The sequence below is a fragment of the Natator depressus genome, chromosome 3 (assembly GCF_965152275.1).
Source record: "Natator depressus isolate rNatDep1 chromosome 3, rNatDep2.hap1, whole genome shotgun sequence".
NCBI lineage: Eukaryota > Metazoa > Chordata > Testudines > Cheloniidae > Natator > Natator depressus.
In genome coordinates, this window is record NC_134236.1 from 8,449,596 (window position 1) to 8,468,131 (window position 18,536).

General features: G+C 49.1%; 1 protein-coding gene and 1 pseudogene across 1 annotated transcript; one reads left to right on the forward strand and one right to left on the reverse strand.

Moving 5' to 3' along the window:
- Positions 1-2,066, reverse strand: part of LOC141984373 (INO80 complex subunit E pseudogene) — a 14,450-nt pseudogene extending 12,384 nt beyond the window's left edge.
- Positions 1,730-17,785, forward strand: DNAJC27 (DnaJ heat shock protein family (Hsp40) member C27). The gene is made up of 7 exons (XM_074947386.1): positions 1,730-2,048; positions 6,629-6,711; positions 7,478-7,547; positions 8,752-8,916; positions 9,367-9,489; positions 10,052-10,212; positions 13,624-17,785. The coding sequence occupies exons 1-7, from the start codon at positions 1,962-1,964 to the stop codon at positions 13,754-13,756; spliced, it is 822 nt and encodes a 273-aa protein (XP_074803487.1). The 5' UTR covers positions 1,730-1,961; the 3' UTR covers positions 13,757-17,785.
- The last annotated feature ends 751 nt before the right edge of the window (positions 17,786-18,536 follow it).

Sequence of the window (18,536 nt, forward strand, 5' to 3'; positions counted from 1 at the left end):
TTTTTTTCTTGAGTAGAGCAGTTCAGAGACATCAGCTACTGAGGCAGGAAAGAGAAGAGTCACTGTCTTTCAGCAAAATAATACTAAAGAAACTAAACTCTTTGTGTCTGTAAGACTCCATTAAGTACTAGGAGAGTTTTCTGATTCTGTTTCCAAGGCCACATAAGTGTCTCTCATAAGAGAGTTGTGAAATTTTCTGTGTGTCACAAGTGGAAAAGAATAATAATCTTTTCCCTTCAAAAGAACGATACAGAAAAAAGATCCATAAAGAATAAAAAAGCTGGGCCCATTTTCACGTCTCAGCATAGCAGCCTTCCAGCTCCCAGCATGGGAAACACATACAGCCCAGACCACTCAGTGCTGCTCCTAACCATCTTAATGCTATTCAGGATGCTGATTATTTGTTCACCTCTAGTTCCTTTTAGCCAAGGATCTCTAAGGCTACAATCCTGCCATGAGCTCAGTTTTATAAACACCAATTTAGCCTCTCTTCACCTGTAACCTTCACTCTGTTTTATGCATGGAAAACCAGGGCTCTGGGAAGTCATTTGCCCAAGATTTCACAGCAGGTCCATGTCAGAGCTGGGACTAGAACCCAGGAGTCCTGACTCCACCCCCTAATCCAGGGGTCTCAAACACATGGCCCGTGGGCTGCATACGGCCCGCGGAGTTATTTCCTGCAGCCCGCCATAGGCACCGACTCCATTGGTAGCCAAGCTCCCCTCACCCTCCACCTCCCCGAGCACACCGCGTCCCCTCTCCCCTGCCTACCTCCCAGTGCTTTCCGCCACCAAACAGCTGTTTGGCGGTGCTTAGGACTTCCCAGGAGAGACGGCGAGGAGGCAGAGAAGAGGCGGGGCCGGGGCGGGGATTTGGGGAAGGGGTTGGAATAGGGGCAGGGACGGGGCAGAGTTGGGGTGGGGACTTTGGGGAAGGGGTTGGAATAGAGGCGGGGAAGGGGTGGGAAGAGGCAGGGCAGGGGCAGGGCCTCATGGAAGGGGTGGAGTGGGGGCGGGGCCAGGGGCAGAGGGGCAGGGCTTTAACCAAAGTAATTCTGAAAGATGAAGTGGGCTGTAGCCCGCGGAAGCGTATGCTCAAATAAGTTTGTTAGTCTCTAAGGTGTCACAAGTACGCCTCGTTCTTTCTGCTAAAAGTAAATACGTGTTTTGTCGTTCGAGTGAGGTGCATAACTGAGGGTTTATATTTCATTAAAACCCCTCTTCGCATTGCAGGTTTTAAAAAGTGACTGCGTGCGTTGACTTTTAATAGCGCGCTGTGCTACTCTCCATTTTTTCATTTTTGACGATACTTTTGTATCGTATGACAAGGCGTCAGTGGTGCGGCCCGTGGGCCCATGTACGAGTCCTCACGGGGCCCTCGTGCGGAGTTGAGTTTGAGATCCCGGCCCCAGTCTCAGCATCGGATCACGCTGCCCCTGGAGCAGGGAGGAGAACCCAGGAGTCCTGGCTCCGTCCCCCCTGCTCTCACGGCTGGACCATGCGGCCCCTGGGGCAGGGACTGGAACCCAGGCGTCCCGCAGCCTGGTGCCCCGCCCTTAGTCTCACCACTAGGCCCCGTGGACCCCCTGCCTTCACCCTATCCAAACAGCAGTGCAACGCCCCTCCCCCCACTGTTCGCCCTACATCAAGTGTCAATAAAGTTATTGAAATTGAAAAAAAAAACTAGAGGCCGCTTCACCTCTCGCGTCGCTTTCTCTCGCGAGAACTGATCAGCCCGCTCCGACGGACGCTGTCGCGAAAGTGCGAGAGGACTCGGTGGAAGTCTCGCGCGATCTCCCTGTGCCCGCGAGAAGTGGGGGGAAAATCCCGATTCGGCCGCAGCTGCACGGGGAGCGGTGGGTTCGAGGCGGTTGTTTCCCCTGCTCTCAGGTGCAGAGCGGCGGCTTCCTGAGTCACTCCCGCCCCCGCGTGTGTTCATGGGCAGATTCGTCTCTCCCGGGGATGGAGGCGAATCTGCCGAAGCGGAAAGAAACGCGCAAGTCGCTGAGGATCAAAGTCATCTCCATGGGCAACGCCGAGGTGGGCAAGGTGAGGAGCCGTGGAAGCGAGATGGGGAGGGGATTGGCTCCGATGGGAGTGACTGACAAGCGGGCTGTTCAATCGGATGCCTTGCAGCCCGTCGGCCTTGAGGGAGGCAGCGGATTGGTTGAAAAGTTTGACTGACGTGCCGGTGAGTCAATCGAAACCCTCCTACGTTGGCTTTAAGCAGGTGGAGGCGGGACATTCCCCAGTCGGACCCCCAGCATTGGCGGGGGAGCTTCTGAGGGGCGGTATACTAGGTGGAGGGGGCGGGGTGCTGACTCTGCCCTTTCATTGGACCAGCGGGCCCGGGACCGTTCCTTCTATGCCCCTCCCCCCTCGGGGGCGGGGCGTCCTGACGTCCCTCTTGGCATGAGGGCTCGGCCCCGCCCCCCCGGTTGTGAAGGGGCGGGGCTGCTTCCTGAGCCTCCAGTCAAGGGGACTCTCCCTTGCTCAGAACAGTGCAGGGCCCATGACTTGCATTCTGGTGAGCCCTGCGCAGGGAGCCGGGCCCGCCCGAGCGGACTCCCCTGCCTGGGCGTCCCGGCCCCGCTGGGTGCCCTACGAGCATCTTCCAGCCATCAAAGGGTCATGAGTTGGGCCCCCCCCCGCCCCCCAGCAATCACGAGATTGGCCCCCAAATCACTGGATTTTTTTTTTTAAGTGTGTTTTTTTTTTAGGCCAGCGTCTTGATGTTTGAACGGCCCGGGCCCTGGGGCAGTTAGTGCCGCCCGCTCTCCCGCATGTACAGGCTACGCGGATTTTGGGCCCCCGCTGCAGGAGCTCTCACCCCCACATCCGCCCGTCTCCTGCCCAGCAGTTAATCCTGTTCTCTAGGCCCCCATCAGTTCTGTCCTCGCCCAACCCCCCTGACTTCAGTCCCCCAGCCCTCCTCATCACCACCCCATCAGTTCAGCCCCCCTACCCCATCGACACCCCCCCCCCGCCGCCCTCGGTTCATCCTCCCAGCACTCACCCCGTCTGCTCAGAACCTGCCATTGTACAGCCCCCACCCTCCTCACTTCAGCCCCCAGGCCATAGTTCAGCCCTCCCGGCCTCACCTCTGCTCCTCTTCGGGTTCTTTGCCCTCCCCCCCCAAAATCCTGACATTTGAGAGTTCTTTTCCCAAATCATGAGTCTGGATTAATTTTACTTAGAAATCGCATCTCTCTTGATTAATTTGCGAGAGTTGGCATATCTATGTGTGTCCGTAGCACTATGTTCCCTAGAGCAGGGGTTCCCAAACCCTTTTTTCCCTGAGGCTCACTTGTGCAGCTGCAGTAGGCATTGTGGCTCACCATTAACACTTCCCACTGCATACGGGAGGGGAGACTGAGGGTAAAAGGGAACTTGCCCAGGAGGGGGCTGTGACTTGAGCTGTTCAGGGGGGCGGATGAACCTTTAAACTGTGCCCCCCACCCCACTATCAGTGTATACAGTTTGATATTGCCCCCTTCCACCTCACCTACGAGGCAGGCAGGCCATCATCCCCTCATGCTGATCAGATGGGAAATCAGGCAAGGGACTGCTGAGCATGCAGCCTGTTCTCCCCGAGCCGCCATGCATTCACCAGGGAGAGGGGCACCGCGGGACGTGCATGGCCTCTCGCTTCAGCAGGAACCAGGTCCAGCGAGAGGGGGAAGGGGCCAGGCAGGTGCCACAGCCAGCCACCGCTGACATCCTCTGCCTCAGCAGCCTGCTGAATGCCTTGAGCTCATCACCTGGCAGGCCTGCTCCAGTCACCTACCAGCACCCTAGGGCTCCTCGGAGGCACCTCTTGTCCAGGAACAAGGGAAAGGTTCAGGGGCTGCCAGTGCCAGGCAGAGGCAGATGCTGAAGCTGAGCCCGGTCATTACTAATGACGGCCCAAACACGGCCTTGTCCAGGGGGAGGACAGAGCAGCACTGCTGAGCCCCGGTTCTTGGAGTGGCCATGGGGCCAATACTCCATGGGGCCTGATAACTATGGATCATGGGTTGCGGTGGTTCAGAGCGGGAATGGTCATGAACCCTCCAGCTGCCCTAGGAGCCACTGTCTCTTGCAGCCAGCCCCTTGTTCACCTTCTGCCACCTGCTGGGGGCACTGGGCTCCTCTGGCCCTGGGTGGGTGCCATTGCCTGCCACCACTCCCATCACTGTCCACTTTGTAATGTCCTCACATGCCCCCCCCAAACTCCACCCATGGCTGCACCGGCGGACCACCTGGGACTGTGTCACGGCCCACAGTTCGGGAGCTCCTGCCCTAGAGTCCGCCGCAGAGGCCACCTTGTCCTTGTTGCCCATGAGGCATGAGTGGTATCATCCCCAGCTAGCGGGCGAAGTGCGGCACCAAGTGGGGAAGGGACTGGCCCAGGACTATCCAGTGGGCGACAGGGAATGGATCACTTGATGATGACGTGTTCTGTTCATTCCCTCCGGGGCATCTGGCATTGGCCACTGTTGGAAGACAGGGTACTGGGCTAGATGGACCTTTGGTCTGACCCAGTATGGTTGTTCTTATGTTCAGTGTTGTATGTTTAGAGGGAAGGGTTTATTTTACAGCATGAGTCTTGTGGTATTTGGTGTCTTTCCTAAATCCCCAGCTTCTGCAGCCATGTGAAAACATGAGAGTCTCCTTTTTTTCACTGGAGATGGGACACTGGATGGAGAGGGCTCTGGATTACTGCAGTGAATTCTTTCCCAGGTGTCTGCATGGTGGGGCTCGCCAACCTGCTTAGGGTCTAACTGAAGGAATTTTCCCCCAGGTCAGATTGACAGAGACCTGGGGGGATGGGTGGAGGGGTTTGCCTTCCTCTGCAGCGTGGGGCATGGGTCACTTGCTGGTTTAAAGTAGAGTAAAGGGTGGATTCTCTGAAACTTTAAGTCTTTAAACCATGATTTGAGGACTTCAGTAACTCAGCCAGATGTTAGGAGTCTATTACAGGAGTGCGTGGGTGAGGTTCTGTGGCCTGCAGCCTGCAGGAGGTCAGACATGATGATCACAATGGTCCCTTCTGGCCTTAAAGTCTGAATCTATAAGCCTTCATGAGTGAAGGGAAAAGCTTGAAAACATGACTCCTAAAGGCTTTAAAAGCACAGAGGCAGAACTCAAAATGTACAACTCTTAACGCTCTTTTTTTTAAACCAAACGCATGAGACAGGCTCCCTGGAAAACTTCTGGGCTTTGATTGCTTGGGGTGAATTTGGCAATGCTGAGGATCACGGAGCAAATCAGTAGTACTGTTGGGAGTAGAACCCATGTGTCTTGACGCCTGCCTAAGATCGTCACATAAAACTAGCCTCTCTCTACACACATTTTGCATTTTCTTAGCCCTCCTTCCCCCAAAGTAGTTTAGAGCACAGAGCCTCAGTGGTACCTGTGGCCAATGGCAGGTTCTGCTTAGGAGGCAAGATGCATCAGGAGTAGTTGCTTCATGGCTAAGCTTTGTGTAATTGCAGTGGCTGGCCAGTTCATATAGAGACAGAGCTATGCCAGCAGCCGTCTACCCACAACGTGTTTCCTTCTGGATTCTCCTGGGGGACTGTATTTTGTGTTTCTTTTTAATGTTGCTGCTCACTAGGTGCCTTCCTGCGTCTGAGAAGTTTCCCTTACTTGCTGGGTGGAGCAAAGTGGTGTTACTGAGACTTGAGAGCACATCTGGCATGTGCAGAGTTGGATTCTCCCTTCAAAGAAAGAGAGGAGAAGGAAGTAGCACCTTCCATGAGGGAATATGATCCAGGTGTTACCTTTGACTTTGCCTTGTCCCTTAGTTCCCATCCACATTCTGTTGTGAAGATCTGCCAGTTTTATTTACTAAATAATTCCAAAATTTAGTCTCTTAAAATTACTGACACCACTAAGCCTGCAATGTGTTCACTGTGCTTTCTAAGCTCGATTGTTGTAACATCCTCTTTGCTGGCCTACTGGGGTCTACTACACCCACCCTACAGTTGGTCCCAAACAACATGGCGTGAGGCACTCAGGGTGCAGCACAAGATCCAGAGTAGGTAGAATTCTCTGGGAACCTCTTTGGTCTGTGAATTCGATTAAAGGCCTCATCCAAGGGACATTGCTGGGTGGGGTGCAGCAAGGTTGTGTGGTTTCCCTGCAATGCCCACCGAACAACCCGTATGTCCTATCACATGACCACACCACCCAAGCAACCTTGTGTATCAGATGCATTCCTTCTACCATATCCCTTGTGTGGGGTATCCTCAGCGCCCCATCTCACCATCAAGTCAGATAGATTGTCAGCTCTTTCTGTCTCGGGGTTTTGCACTGCCGCCCATCGCCACAGCATCTGACCGCCTTCCATGGAAAATAGATCGGCAATAGCAAAGCCCCGAGTGGGCTTCATGCAGGCCCTGGCTCTTCTCCCTTCTTGAGGTATAAAAACTCTGCTCACAATCAGATTATTTATTTTGGTTGATTCGTTTGTTATGGGTCCCCCCTTGCCCTTCCAGGCCAGTGACAATGTCTTCACTTGTTGTGCAAAGTGCCATGGATGGCCATGGTGCCGTATACCAATAATGTGATCAATAATAATGTGAAATAACTTTTCCTGTGATATGGAGCGGACATGTTCGTACTCGCCTGTGTTCTTGTTTTAGAGCTGTATCATAAAGCGGTACTGTGAAAAGAGGTTTGTTCCCAAATACCTAGCGACAATAGGAATCGACTATGGCGTCACCAAGTAAGTACCCTTTTCTAGCTACTTTGACGGGTGGGCAACAATTGCAAGTGAAAAGCCATGTACCATGGTGGCTGTATACACGTGCTAGGGCTCACCAATCACTTACTGAAAAGAGCAGAAGTGAGTAAATGTAATATAAACTTGAGCATTAGAGGGCTCTTAAGAAAGAAGTCATGGCAAAACGACATGATCTCTTACGTTCCTATATGTTCGTAATGTTGCTATCTACGACCTGCAAATGTGTAGCATAAAATATAGTGCCGGTTCAGTGTGGCCATGAAGACCTTATCTTCCTCTGTTGACTACTGAGTGATTTGTGGAGAGCAACATCACTGGGGGCGTGGGGGCTTGAGTTATATTATTGATTAGGTACGACCATCTTAAGATTGAGTGATCATTTCTTTTCAATGCTTTGCTCCCTTTCTGGTTTGTACAGAAATCAAGAGGAGGGGGTTTCTTGTCCAGCTAAAGGTAATGGAAAGAGAGCAAGACATCTGGCTGGCTTTTGTCCCCTTTTGTTGACTGGCTACCATGCATGACAGTTATTCGCCCACACAAGACCCCCTCTTGTATTTTTTATCAAGCTAAACTAGGGCAGTAAAAATGCCTTGGTCTTGCTGATACTTTGTCTCTTTCTCTCTGAAGAACTGAACACCGTCAAATGGGAACTCTCTGGGAATCTCGTTGGGAGGGAGTTAGCTCTTTCATTGGTTCATGCTGTGTGAGCTTCATACCCCTTCTGAATGCTTCTCCTGTATCATTTCAGAGTGCAAATTAGAGATCGAGAGATTAAAGTGAACATCTTTGACATGGCTGGGCACCCCTTCTTCTATGAGGTAAGGGAGAGAGGGTTTCTTCTCTGCAGCATGGTTAGGAATTAAACTCAGTCTGTTCTGTCTCAGTGTGATTCTAGATTACTTCTGATCATATAGCTAGACATAAGCAGTAGGTAAGCGATGATAGGAGGCAGGTAGCAGAGAAGATCTGTAGGAAGCACAGATCAGCAGTTCGTACCCTGGCAGAGTGACTGCTTCGGGGGTTATAACTGTATTTCCTATATCCCATGTTAAAGTGTTGTGCTGTGCAAGTGACATACTATGAATGAGCTCACACCTATGGGGCAGATTGATAAATTTTGCTGCTTAAGCACATTTCCAGATTGCCTGTAGCATAAGTGTGGATACCGACATAAATCCATAACACTGCCCTCCGTCACCTACCCAGCACTTGCCAATCTGTAGGGGTGTAATTGAGGCAGCAGGGTATAGTGGACAAAGCATGGGACTGGGAACCAGGAACTCCAGAATTTTAACCTTGGCAGGGCCCCTGACTCACTGTGTGACCTTGGGCAAATCAGCTAGGGCCTCATTTTCAGAGGTCCCGAGCACCCATAGCTTACGTGGACTGTAGCTGAGGTTGTGGGTGCTCAGTACTTCTGAAAATGGGGTCTTAGGCCAGGTGGGCCTGGGAACCAAAAATAAGTGGATTCCGAAAAACCCTGACCTGAGTGACTAGCCCGAGGCCACAAAAGAGAGTCAGTGTCCAAGCTGACTATATCCCAGGAATCTCTGGTGGCTCCTGGTATTGTGCTCATGGACCAGGCCTTGTTCCTTCCCTGCCATAAATAACATTACTGATATTATTTATTACTTGCATCCGATGAAGTGAGCTGTAGCTCACGAAAGCTTATGCTCAAATAAATTGGTTAGTCTCTAAGGTGCCACAAGTACTCCTTTTCTTTTTGCGAATACAGACTAACACGGCTGTTACTCTGAAACCTTACACAGAGCTGTAAATGTGCATGTACGGTGCCTTACTGTACAGGTTACAGATTCCCTGCCCTGAGGCACTTACAGTCTAGAATAGTTTAACATGTGTAACCCACTGGCCAGAGTGTGTTATGCACCCCCCTCTACGCCTCATTCACAGAGGATGCGAGTCATACAGACCTGAGTTCTCTAGCTCTGGAGGTCCTGTCACCAGTGTCAGCCAAGATGGCATCCATCACATTCATTCTCACTCTTTTTTTGTCCTGGGTAGGTGCGCAATGAGTTTTACAAGGACACTCAGGGTGTTGTCCTAGTGTATGATGTCGGACAGAAGGAGTCATTTGATGCACTGGATGGCTGGCTGGCTGAGATGAAGCAGGAGCTTGGACCTCATGGAAACATGGAAAACATTGTCTTTGTTGTCTGTGCCAACAAGGTAAAACATGCTGTGCTGACGAAAAGAGACAGGAATTCCTGGCTGCAGCATGTTGAGCAGCAACTGCTCTGAGCCTCTGGGAATGAGCTCAGTGTGCAAAGTGGTTGTGGAACCTGCTAAGAGGTTAATCTGTGCATTACACACTAGTAGCCATGTTTGCAGGGTTTCCCAGCACCCTGATCTTGGGTCTTGCATGTAGATTCTGTTCATGATTTCAGAATTGTCATCTATTTCAATTCCCTCTCCTCCCCCTCAAGAAAACGTAGGCTTCCTCCCAAGGCTGTTCTGGAAAGTCTATCACTGATGCCACCGTGAGACGTTAGAACAGGAGTCAGTGCGTTTGGGATCCAGGCAACCACAGCCCTCTAGGTAGCCCTGTTGCGACTTCTGTACCGGATACGTGGGATGTGTCCTTTCCCTGATTCCTTTTCTCTACTTTGTTTGGCTCAGATTGACTGCACCAAGCACCGCTGCGTGGATGAGAGTGAAGGGCGACTGTGGGCAGAAAGCCGAGGGTTTCTTTACTTTGAGACTTCAGCACAGACCGGAGAAGGAATCAATGAGATGTTCCAGGTAACATGAAACTGCAGTGAAAAGGATGCAGGCCCCATAGGTAATCTCCTTTTGTCAATAGAATGTTCACTAATTGCCGTGATCTATAGAATCTATTGACTGTTCATAATAAGGGCTGCATCGTGATAAAATTCCACCTTTCTGTTCTGAGTCCAGCATATTGATAGCTCCTGTTTAGTAACAGCAATATTCAGAGTGAGAGGTCAATTTGGTTGTACGTCGAGGACTCCAGGCATGTGGTTCCATAGCTGACAGAGAAGAGAGGCTTTTCTGCCAGATGTCGTAGCATAGTACTAGCCATGTACTATAGGTAGGGGTGTCTTCTCTATTCTGGCAGGCAACAGAGCACCTCTGTTACAATGTTGCTTGGGTCAAGTTCTGCGGTTTGTGTCTGCACTCTTAAGAGCTTTGAGTGGATGCACCAAGAATCATCAAGCCCTTGTCACAACCTGTGTTTCAATATACTCACAGTGGCCTTATTGCTCAGGTACATAAACTGGAGCTGCTGGTTTTCGTTCAGAAAGGGGGGAAACTTTCAGCTAATTCCTCTTTGCTTTTGCAGACCTTCTATTCCGCAATTGTTGATCTGTGTGACAATGGTGGGAAACGCCCCACATCGAGCATGAGCGTTGGGTTCACCAAAGAGCAGGCGGACACCATTCGGAGGATCCGCAACAGCAAGGACAGCTGGGACATGTTGGGAGTCAAACCTGGAGCCACAAGGTAAAGGATGCTTCAACGTTCTCCTAGTTGTCTTTGATTAACTGCTATTAGAGTTAGATAGATTTTTTTTTTTTTAAGGCCAGAAGGGACCGTTACGATCATCTAGTCTGACTCCTGCAGAACACAGGCCAAAGCACCTCACCCAGTAATTTCTGCATCAAGCTCGTAACTTCTGTTTGAGCTAGAGCAGATCTTTAGAAAGACACTCAGGCTTCAAGTGATGGAGAATCCACCACAGCCCTAGGGAATTTGTTTAGTTTGAACTTCCAAACATTGGATCCAAAGCTTAATCTTAATCTCTTCGCCATGTAGGTATTTGTAGGCCACCATGATCAAGTAGTCTTAACTTTCTCTTGGATAAACTAAATAGATTTGAGTTTCTGAAGTCTTTCGCTATAAGGCAGGTTTTTCCAGACATCATATCATTCTGTAGCTTTCTTCTGAACCCCTTTCAGTTTTCCATCATCCTCTTTTAAGGTGTGGAAACAATATTCCAACACTGGTCTCACTGATGGCGTGATCAGAGGTAATACCACCTCCTTTTCTTGCAAATCCTCGATGAAGATATTGAATAGCTTTGGGGCAAGAACAGGCCCCTGTGGGACCCCACTCAAAGCACCTCCCTACAATGATGATTCCCCATTTACAATATTTTTTTGCAATCTACTAGTGAGTGTTCAATACATTTAATATGAGCTACATTTTTCAGAGTAGCAGCCGTGTTAGTCTGTGTCTGCAAAAAGAACAGGAGGACTTGTGGCACCTTAGAGACTAACACATTTATTTGAGCATAAGCTTTCGTGAGCTACAGCTCACTTCATCGGATGTATTCAGTGGGGGGAAAAAAAAAATAATGAATGAATGCATCCGATGAAGTGAGCTGTAGCTCACGAAAGTTTATGCTCAGATAAATTTGTTAGTCTCTAAGGTGCCACAAGTCCTCCTTTTCTTTTTATGAGCTACACTGATTTTAAAAAAAAAAAATTTTTTTTTAGTGCTGATTTTTTTTTTATCACAATGTCATGTGAGACTAGGTCAAATGTCTTACAGAAGCCTACGTGTATTATGTCAACAGTTACCATATCAACCAAACTTGTAATCTCATCAAAAATGATGATACGTTTATATAAAAAGACCTATTTTCCATAAAAGCATGTCGATTTGGAATTAATGACACTACTATCCTTTAATTAACAAGGAACCTGGTAAGAGTTTCCTGCTAGAGAGGGAAAGTGGTTTGATTAGGAACAGAACCTATTTGAACACTTCTGTTGTACCTCTTACTTCTTCTGTGGCCTTGGGCAAACTGCTTAATCTCTCTCTGCCTCCATTTCCATGCCTATAAAACAGGGAGCGAAATACTTTCTTCACTAACATTTGTAAAGCACTTCAAGATCCTCACATGGAATACACCTTGTCACCTTAGAAGTGCTAGGTAGCATTGTCAATACTTTCCCCTGGGATGATGTAACGCTGGTCATCTAGATTGTGGGATTTACCTGTGCAAAGTCCAACAGTGCAGCTGGTGCTAAGGACTTATACATCTTATAATACTAAACCCAGCAAGGCTGTTCCTGCCATTGCTACTGAGTAATACCAGTGGTGAGATACAGCTTCACTTGACTTGCGACATGTCAGATCCGAGTGAAGTAACCAGAAGACAGTGCGGTCCAGTGGTTCAGGGACTGGACTGGACTGGGGCTCAGGAGACCAAGTTTCTATTCCAGGCTGCTTTCCTGGCCACTTCACCTCTCTGAGCCTTTGTTTTCCCATCTGTTAAAATGGGGATAATTATATTTGCCTCCATTGTCAAGTGCTTTGGATCTATGGATGAAAAAAGCACTATAACGGATACAAATCTTTTAACATTGTACACTTGCCAGCTGCACAATCTGTTGTCCTTTCTCAGTGCTTCTTTGTCCAGTCCAGTTTGTCTGACAATAACCCTTATGATCTCTCCAAGAGAGAGATGTTAAGATTTTTACAGATGAAGCAGTATCTTTCCCTGCTCTCTGACTGTAGGGAAGTTTTTGTGCTGCCATAAAGCTGCTGTTTTCTCCACACACCTTGCAGGCAAGGACTTGCCATCACAATGCTTCTTTCTGTGCAAATTGCTGTTGTTGTGGGGTTTTTTTTCCCAAAAGCTGCAAGACTTCCCCTGTCTTCCTAAAGATGGCTGGCTGCTGGTTGGAAGTGATCATTAGCACCCATCCTATAGCGTGTTGCAAGTGATTAGAGCAGGAGATTGAAACTTGGGGATTCCTGACTCTGCTGAGTGACCTGGACAAGTCAACTCACCTCTGTGTCTCAGTGCCCTATCTGAAATTCCAAGAATATCTACCCCAGAAGGGTGCTGGGAAGCTCAGCAGATGTTTGTAAAGCACTCTGAGATCCTTAGCTGAAAGGTGCTGTACTGAAATGCAAAAAGGATTATTTATTGTGCCCAAGAAGAGAACTTTACGGCTGTACCGTTATGTATTCAAGTTTCAAAGGACCCCTTCAAGTTGCTTATGCTCTGGCAGAGTTCAGGACCTGCCATCCACCAGGAGCCTTAGCCCCCTACATAAATTAGTAGCTCTGCAGCTGGGACAGGCAGTGCTCCCACCGACCATCCAAGGGCCAGGAGAAACTGATGGTAAGGGAATTGCTGACTTCACTTGCTCCACAAGAGCCCTTCCCGCAACCTTAGTTCCTCCCTGTCAGCTGACTGCTGTGAAGTGAGGTGACTAGGCACTTTGCTGTGAAGCGAAGTTAGTGCAGTCACCCCTCCAACACACAGGACACAATATCTTCTCCTCGGTATGCAAACAGGATGCGGCGCAGGGCCTGTCCATCACTTAATTCCAGGGGCCTGCGCTGGCCTCTACCCCAGGGTGAACTGAGCTTGCACAAAAACATCTGCACATGCTGCATATATAGTCTGAAATGGTCATAACTCTTAAATCAAACCCAGGTTCTTTCTGAACAAAGCCATGTGCTGCTCCTCCGAAAGGGTCACTTCCTTGCCAAACTTCAGCTTGTAAAGCCCAGCTGGTCTGGCTGGAGGGCTGTTTGCAGACATTTGGGAAGAATGTATTTTTTCTTTCCACTTACCTTGCGCTGAGAAGCGGTCAGCATGCTTTTCCTCTAGCTTCCCATCATAAGTTACATTCCGGCACAGTCCAAGCCTGGACAATTTCAGCCTGAAAGGGGAAAGGTTTGGAAATTTATGAGCAACTGCAAAGAGCTGGGAGTGGGGAAGGTTAGAATGGGAACAACTCTGCGCCTTCACTGCTCTTCTCCCCACCCCCCCATAGTCTGTCTCCCGAGCAGGGAGTGAGGGCTGATGGGTGCCTCCTAACATGGCAGCTGTACGTAAAGGAAGGCCTCCGGACGTCACCCTGTTGCTGATGATTGTCTCATCTCTCATAGGGACGAGGTGAACAAAGCCTATCGGAAGCTGGCCGTGCTGCTCCATCCGGACAAGTGCATGGCTCCCGGCAGCGAGGACGCCTTCAAAGCTGTCGTGAATGCGCGGACGGCGCTTCTCAAAACCATCAAATAGAGGACGGATCCGGAAAGCCCCTGGCGGACCCCACGCCCACGATTCCCGGAGAGCAAGTTGACCAGGGCAACCCTCTCCTCCCCAGCACTCATTACTGTCTTAGTAATGGAGACTAGGGGCCTCCTCCTGCTTCCACTAACTGACAGAGGAACAGGAGTTGGCCCTCGGTAGCTGCGTTTCACCACTGTGCCAGTTTCTTTCTACCTTGAGAGCTGAGCAGAGGAGCTGTGCCCAGTGCACCCAGTCTTGAACCACGTTCCTGATTGAGTCTGAGGCCCAGATTCACGGCTGGCGTGAGCAGCGCTTCTGAAGGCAGTGGTGTTGCACCAGTTCTCACCAGGAGTGGATTTGGCCCCCAGTCTTGTTTCACGTGAATTCTTGAATGAAGCCTCCCCTGCTAGGCATTACTGGCCCTTGAGGCTTCTCCTTAGATGAGTGGGAGGGGCTGGCTCCGAGCGCATCATTGTGGTTGTTTATCCCAATGCTAAAACCAGCAAGAGCAATCTGGCCTACCCCAGCACAAACGAGTCCCGCGTGCCATGGCCTAAATGCTCATCTTACAGCATCGGCTCTGAGTTTGCTCTAGATTCAGAGACAGGACGCTAGCAGAGGCAGCCGCCTTGCACGTGGATTGGCTGTCTACACTACAAATACCCCTGAGGTTCAAGGAAACTCCGGGTATGGTCCCTGATTCCTTGAAACTAGTAGAGAATGTCAGTGACCTCTGTGTTAGACACGTTGGATCAGGGGCTGACTTCTTGGTCACAACAGGACATAAGCCTGCCCATGTCTTAGCCTCTTAAGTAAGGGCCCAATATGGAACTTGGATGGGCAGTGAATTGTCCCTGGTGGGAGAGAACCCTTCTCCGGCCAGACTGGGAAGCACTATCGCTGGGGAGGGGAGGGCAGAGGAATGCAGCTTTTCGAATGTGGCTTGAGTGCAGAGGCCTTTGCTCTTTGTGCCTGTGCCAAAAGCCCAGCGAATTCACTAGAGAGCACAGCGGGGATGAAATCCGGGACGTGAGTGTTTAAAACCAAATGCCACGTGCCTGTGGGCCGACTGTCTGCAGGGAGAGGCTGAGCGCAATGCACCAGGGAATCCTGTGCCCTAAGATTTTACTTAAAACAATATTCACCCCCTGTTTCAGCAGAGTGGGCCTGAAATGCTGAGCGCCCTGAGCTCTGGTTGACTTCACAGGGAGCAGAGTGCTCAGCTTCTCAGGATCAGGCCCTCTCCTGTTTGGCACGTCTAGGAAATGGCTCTTGAGACTAAGTTATTTCATAGGGACGAGCCAGTTCTATGTTTCCTCATGTGCTAAGCAGTAACACCTATCTTGAGCCTGCAGAAGTCAAAGGTAGTCTGACTTTCCCAGCAAAGCTTAGTTATTTCTCTGTCCCTGAGCCAGGCTACAGAAACTTCACTCCTGGAAATACTAAACCCAACAGGAGAGATGTGCCTGAGGAAAGATTAAGGATTAGATGGTGCCTAAACCTGCCTGGGGAGGAAAGGGTGCAAGGAACTGTCTGTTGTCCTCATCCCTCTGCTCCAGCATTGCTGCTCAAATATCAGGAACAATCTCTGTCCTTCTCCCCTCTCAGAATGCAAGTTGCCGGGGGTTTAGCTACCAACGCTGCATGGGTAGGGCTGCAGGTCCTGCGTCTGCTACGGGCAGGCTTCTTTATTGGGAACGGCACATTGCACCCTTAAAGGGTGTCGCTGCCACCGCCCGCGTACAGACACTCCCACCTCTCCCCGCATGCAGGCTGACGGCCACAGGCCAGCCCAGAATAAACACTGCAGGATTTGCCCCGGACACTATGATCCTAGAGCCTGGGAGGCGTCCAGCTCTGGGAAGCTCTGTTGTCACTAAGTGGAGGCCGGATGTTCTTCCTGTAGTCACACCTGGATAATGATGGCACGAACGTCCCTATGAATATGACAAGGCCTCTCTACCCAGTGTCATCATCCTGGCCATGTCCTCCCAGTTACAGCCTGAAATCTCCCACCGTGGGCTTGCTCTGGCTGGCTGAAATAACCTTAGCAGAGTGGGATGCACAGGCTCTGCAGCTGCTTAAACCTCGCCTGTGAGTCTCTGGCCCTCCACAAACTGTTGGCATGGTACTGATTAAGGTACCAATGGGTAAAAGCCCGTCCTGATGGGGTTGTTCAAGTGAACAGTGTGCCCCCTCAGCCGTTGCACATAGGATGAGGAAACTGACACAGTGAGGAATTCTTTCAGGAAAATACAGGCCCAGGTTTTGTTGTGCACCTCTGAAACCAGAGCCCCTTCTTTTGGCACCCAAGCCTTGCACACTTTGTTCATTCTCTTTAAAATTCCTCCATTGCAAATCTGCATGCAAGTAATGCAGCTTCCTAGGGGTACCAGAGCAAATGGGGTTAGGACATTTGTGAGACTGGAGGTGTGTGCTTGTATCTGAGATGGTGCTGGAAATAGCAATCATCTCTGGTCAGGCTTCTCCTAGGGGAGCGAAACCATTGCACTCATTTTATCGTAGTGTGAAGGGAATGCTTTAGCTGTTACGAAATGTCCAGGGTGAGACTTCCAAGCCAAAAATGAGAGCACCACCCATTGTATATTGATCCACCTGTGCACTTTAAGCTTTGACAATGTATCATATGTTATGTGGAGAGTAGGCTTTGCTTGTGAGTGTATTTTCTCTCACTTCAAATAAGTCTTTCCCCCTGCTTAACCTGTTAGATTAGAAGTTCAGTCTTCTGACCATTGTGAATGTCGTGCAAGATAAAATTGCCATAAACCCGGGTGCAGGTTCTTTGTATTTTCACGTGCTGTTTTCTTTGTCTTGCATATTGTGTTGCATTCTGGGCATCTCATTTAGTCAGAGTTCTCCTGACGTCATGACTTAATTCTTACAAGGCTGTTGTCGGTAGTGTAGGCTCAGAATTCAGCCATTGTGCTCTTCCTGAAAAATTATAGCCATGATTTTTACTGGAACCACACAGAAACAAAGCTGTGAGCTCGCCCTACAGGTCTGCGGCAGCTACTCAGCTTTCTCCCTTGCATTTCCACAGGTGCCAGCTAGAAAAGGACAATCGGTAGGGGACAGAGGATTGAAGCTATGAAAGTATTAAGCAGTGGGAAATAAAAGCACATTAAAGACAAATTCCACATACACCCACCCCACAACAGAGTTTTGTGTTCTTAAAATTCATTATTTCATGCAGTTGGTGCAATTCAAGACATCCTTTTCCTCTCACTTTCAAGGCAACTTTTCTGTCTTTCCCCCCAGCCCCACTAAAAGCAATTTAAAGGTTGATGTATTTATTTTGTTTGTTTGTTTTTGCTGCGAATTTCATAAGACTACATTATTTCCATCTACACCAAGTTTCAGATGCCCGATTGTGGGGAGATGGGGCTGGGGGGAGAAAAGATCTGCTGAAAAGCAGCTGTTATACCTCAGACATATAAATAATCATTTGAGACATTGCTCCATAAGGTTAACTTTAGTTTTAAATTAGCAACATTTCTTCTCTCCCAAAGCAAATTCAAATGTTACGGGCAAGATCCTGCGCTGGTGTTAAATCAGCATTGGAGTATGTGGAGCTAGGTCAGTTTACATTCTTAAGCTCTTTGGAGGCCTCCTCATATCCCATGCTAAGGAAACCACTTGATTCTGGCTTCAAACCTAGTTCTCTGTGTATTTTCCAGGAAGGAAGGATAAATAATTCTGCTGCTGGATGGTGCAATTCCAAGCCATAAAGGCCAACTTCTAGGAAGAGTCTTGTTAATGGCTGATTGTTGTTCAGAAATAGTTCCTATGTTCAGGGATGCACTTACCCCTTCTGGTGTGTTGGATATATAAACTGTGAATGCACTGTGTTTTACTCTTATAAATTCAACCAATAGAATAAAAGGTATTTTTATGTCTGCTTTTGTTGTTTACCTGAACTGACTGGAAACACTGAAATGACTACGCATGCGTGTCTTGTCGAGAGACTTGATGTACTTTTAAGCTGTGTAGTTTTATAAAGCAAAACTGAGTTTAAAACAAAAGCAGCACTGTGTATTTCTCTGACCCACTGTAACTTACCCTAGTGAGAAAGTTCTTTACTGTTCATGTTTGATTGCAATTCGAATCACTGCTAACACCCCTCTTTTCTGCTCCACTGCTGAGCTGATGCTGCCAGGTTTGATGGGGATAAATGTTTGGTAGGTTTAGCATAAAACTTAATACTGAACTTGGCTTTGTGGGCAACAGAGGGCTCTGAACAGAGGTCTCTACACTAGGGAGAGGCTAAATTAACCAGTCTCCTGTACCTATAAATCTATGGCCTGAGCCTCCTTACATAAAGCTAAAGGAATAATACGTCTCTGAACACTTACCTATTTTAGGGTTTTATACTGATGCCCATCACTGGAGCATCTGAGCCCCTTCCACATAAAATCAGTAATGAAACCCTGAGTGGACTTCATGGAGTCTCTAGGACATCTCCTTTTTAGAGGTCAAAATTCTGCTTGGAGTAGGTTTTGGGGTTCTTTTTCTTTTTGGGGGGAGGGGTGGAGTTGGTCAGGGTTTGGATATAAATGGGGTGTTTGATTTATGAGCATTACAGAGTGGAGTTTCTTTCTTGAGGAGGAAGGCTTTGCAATGTAGGTCAGTGAGAATCTGAATTTGCCTGCTCTCCTCTGGAAGGTTGTTCCTTAGCTGGATCCCCTTGCTAAACAATGCTTTGTCCTGGGCTGTGGGAGCTGCATTGTCCCAGAGGAACGCAGCTGCCATGGTAGTTCATAGATGGAAA

What these genes read in the sequence shown, in the direction of transcription:
- DNAJC27 (XM_074947386.1), top strand. Translation starts at nt 1,962, where the DNA reads ATGGAGGCGAATCTGCCGAAGCGGAAAGAAACGCGCAAGTCGCTGAGG. An exon ending in GCAACGCCGAGGTGGGCAAG is followed by an intron (nt 2,049 to 6,628) that starts GTGAGGAGCCGT and finishes TTCTTGTTTTAG; the next exon opens with AGCTGTATCATAAAGCGGTA. An exon ending in GAATCAATGAGATGTTCCAG is followed by an intron (nt 9,490 to 10,051) that starts GTAACATGAAAC and finishes TTGCTTTTGCAG; the next exon opens with ACCTTCTATTCCGCAATTGT.